We start from the raw sequence: 3,260 nt of genomic DNA, 5'->3' as shown, positions 1-3,260 counted from the left end.
GAGAGAGAGAGAGAGAGAGAGAGACAGAGAGAGAGAAAGAGAGAGAGAGAGAGACAGAGAGAGAGAAAGAGAGAGAGAGAGAGAAAGAGAGAGAGAGAGAGACAGAGAGTGTGTGTGTGTGTGTGTGTGTGTGTGTGTGTGTGTGTGTGTGGAAGGAGAAATGTTTCCCAAACAGCCTAATAAATAATTAGGGTTATATTTGTATTATTTCCTAGTGGCTGCTGGTGGGGTGGGGATCAAGGGCACTGCCTGTTGTTGCTTGGTTCTTGCAAGGGGTGCAGTGGGGGGAGTGACTGAAGTGTTTTGGGAGGCTAGAAGCAAAACCTGACCCGCACCACCATCATCGCCAGCAACTACCACTGACACCCTCATTCACCACCACTACTGCCAACTACAACCACCTACACACCCACCCACCACTATCAACTACCATCATCATCATCAACACTCACATTTACCACCACCATCCCCACTGCCATCACTAAGCCACACTGTGTACATTATGATTAAGAATTTATCCTACACACACACACACACACACACACACACACACACACACATGCATGATGGGCTTCTTTCAGTTTCAGTCACACAAATCCACTCGCAAAGCTTTGGTCAGCCTGGGGCTATTGTAGAAAAACATTTGTCCACAGTGCCAGGTGCCCCACAGTGAGACTGAACCCGGAACCATATAGGTGAGAAGCAAACTTCTTAACCACACTTACGCCTTTTGAAGGTAACATAAAAAAAAAAGGTCCTATACATGATGGGATGTGTTTTATTGAAATAAATATTTTCTTATTAATTTCTTAAGTTTTAACCTAACAACTGTTGGTCTAAAAGAAGGCAAAACATAGTTTTCTAACAAATGGAGAGAATTTGGTGCCAAGTGATATCCACAAGGGCAAAAATTTATAATTGAATGTTGAGAAAACCTGTTTTACACAGCAGTCCATATGGGCAATTAGTTTAATGTAACCATAGTGGTTTGTTACAAATTGTTGACCTTGTAACCCCAGCTGACTTGCCAGAGCCAGCCAACTGTGAGTAAGAATTCAATATATTGTACAGCATTTATACATTATTGATGGACATTGATGACTATGTTGATTTTTATGTAACACATTTACACAGTTAAGGAAGTATATAGTTTGAAAAAAAACAAACAAACAAACAAAAGAAACATTGTACAACTTGGTTTCTGTTCTGTTAGCATTATAAAAACAGGAACAAAAACCAGGTATACCATGTCATCTGTTCAGAAACAGGGTTAACAAGTAAGTTAACCAGTTGTTCACAGTAAAGAAGGTCAGATCTTTTCTGTTATAAAAAGCACTAGGTCTACTCTGCTGGGTGGTTGATGTTAAGAAGGGTATCCAGCTGTAAAAGTCCTGCCTAAACAGTCACAGAAGTCTGGTGCAGGCTTCTGCCTGGCCGGTTCCTGTCAAACTGTCCCACCCATGCCAGGCTGGAAGGTAGACGTTAAACGATGATGAGTTCATTTGTTCAAATTTGTATTTTTGTTCTCTTTAATGTGGTTAACAAGAGACAGCTTGCTAACTGTAAATAACACACCAGGTGTGTGAGTGAGAGTGAGGGAATATGTGAGTGAGAGTGAGGGAATATGTGAGTGAGAGCATGCATGGAAGTATGCATGTGAGAGGGTACTTGTAAGAGTGAGTGTGTGCGTGTGTGTGAGAGAGAGAGAGAGAGAGAGAATGTGAGAGAGTGTGTAAGAGTGTGGAGGAGTGTGTAAGAGTGCAGAAGTGTGTGTGTGTGATTGTGTGTGTGTGTGTGTGTGTGTGTGTGCCTAGAGTAGAAAAGAATATTTTTTTTCTTTTTTTTTTTTAAATCATTCAGACCCCACAGGTGACCATCTTGCCTACTGAAAGGTGTGAATGTTTAGGGTTTACTTACATTGCATGAACCATTCTCTCCAGATAATGTTGTTAAGACGAACTATCTCCTTGCCTCGCAATCTCATACCTTTGAAAGGTTTCCATTTTGGAGACACGATCTTCCCACTGCAAGAAAACAAAATGAAAAGAAAAAATCTGTTAAATCTCACCATCTTTGAGAAGGACAAATTGTTTAATCCTTTTGTTACCCTATTTCTATTGAAATACACTGCCTTTGTTTCAATTAATTTTGAAAATGTCGAAGAATTTAGCAAAACGAGATTGCCATTATTAATCCAGTGTTTGGAATGGAAATCAACATGAAATTTTCATGGAAGGTTTTCATTCAAATCACTTCGTATAATTGGTTTCCAATTTTAGCACAAGGCCAGCAGTAATTTGGGGGAGGGAGTAAGTTGATTACATCGACCCCACTGCTCTTCTGGTATTCGTTTTATCGACCCTGAAAGGATGAAGAGCAAAGTCGACCTTGGCAGAATTTGAACTCAGAATGTAAAGACAGACGGAATGCCTTTAAACCTTTTTGCCGAGGGTACTGACAATTCTGTCGGCTTACTTACATATATAATTGAGCCAGGGGCAGTGTGAGGTGGGTTGATATCAAAACGGTTAAAATTGTCTAGGGTGCACTATACATAGGAGTGGGGAAAAAAAAAAAAAAAAAAAAAGACTGTCCCAGCTGGGAGGCCTCTAATCATAGATGATGGTCTGGATCAGGGATAGCGTAAGGTTAAACAACAACAACATCTGCATATCTTAATCACTATCGGTCATTATGTCAACAAGCTATGACTCCCCAACACCACCACCACCCTTGTGGCGGCTGCGGTTTCTAATTACAATCAATCATTAAATGAACAAACAATATCCCACCCCTTCTGTCATCAACACCACCACCCTATTCATCTATCTACAACTATGACAATAACATTCACTACTACTACTACTACCACCACTACTATTACTACTACTACTGCAACAATTACTACTACTCCTACAGCCTCCTCCTACTACTACTGATGATAATAATAATAATACTATAAAGAAACAGCAACAACAAGTATTATATATGGTAAGCATGGTGACAGCCGATTGTTGTTTGCTATTGTAGAATCTTGTTAATTTGGTTAGCAACAACTGGTAAACAACCAGCTAAGAAAGAAAGTGAAAAATATTTAAACAAAATAAATAAATAAACCACTAAGCTACCCCAGCCAGCAAACCAACAGTGGAGTAATTTCACTTCAGTCAAATAACAGACAAGTTATTAACTAAACAGCTGGCTGTGTGTGTGTGTGTGTGTGTGTGTGTGTGTGTGTGTGTGTGTGTGTGTGTGTGTGT

General features: G+C 40.0%; 1 protein-coding gene across 4 annotated transcripts in view; it reads right to left on the bottom strand.

The window, feature by feature from the left end:
* Nucleotides 1-3,260, bottom strand: part of LOC106880689 (carbohydrate-responsive element-binding protein) — a 97,915-nt gene that overhangs the window by 24,766 nt on the left and 69,889 nt on the right. For all 4 annotated transcript variants that reach the window (XM_014930749.2, XM_052976779.1, XM_014930751.2 and 1 more), the window contains one exon: nucleotides 1,918-2,024. In XM_014930749.2, coding sequence (XP_014786235.1) covers nucleotides 1,918-2,024 — 107 coding nt within the window. The remainder of the gene's footprint in view (nucleotides 1-1,917; nucleotides 2,025-3,260) is intronic.

This window comes from Octopus bimaculoides, chromosome 25 (genome assembly GCF_001194135.2).
Source record: "Octopus bimaculoides isolate UCB-OBI-ISO-001 chromosome 25, ASM119413v2, whole genome shotgun sequence".
Taxonomy (NCBI): domain Eukaryota; kingdom Metazoa; phylum Mollusca; class Cephalopoda; order Octopoda; family Octopodidae; genus Octopus; species Octopus bimaculoides.
Note: the sequence above shows the minus strand (reverse complement) of the source record. Positions and strands in the feature narration are given on the sequence as shown.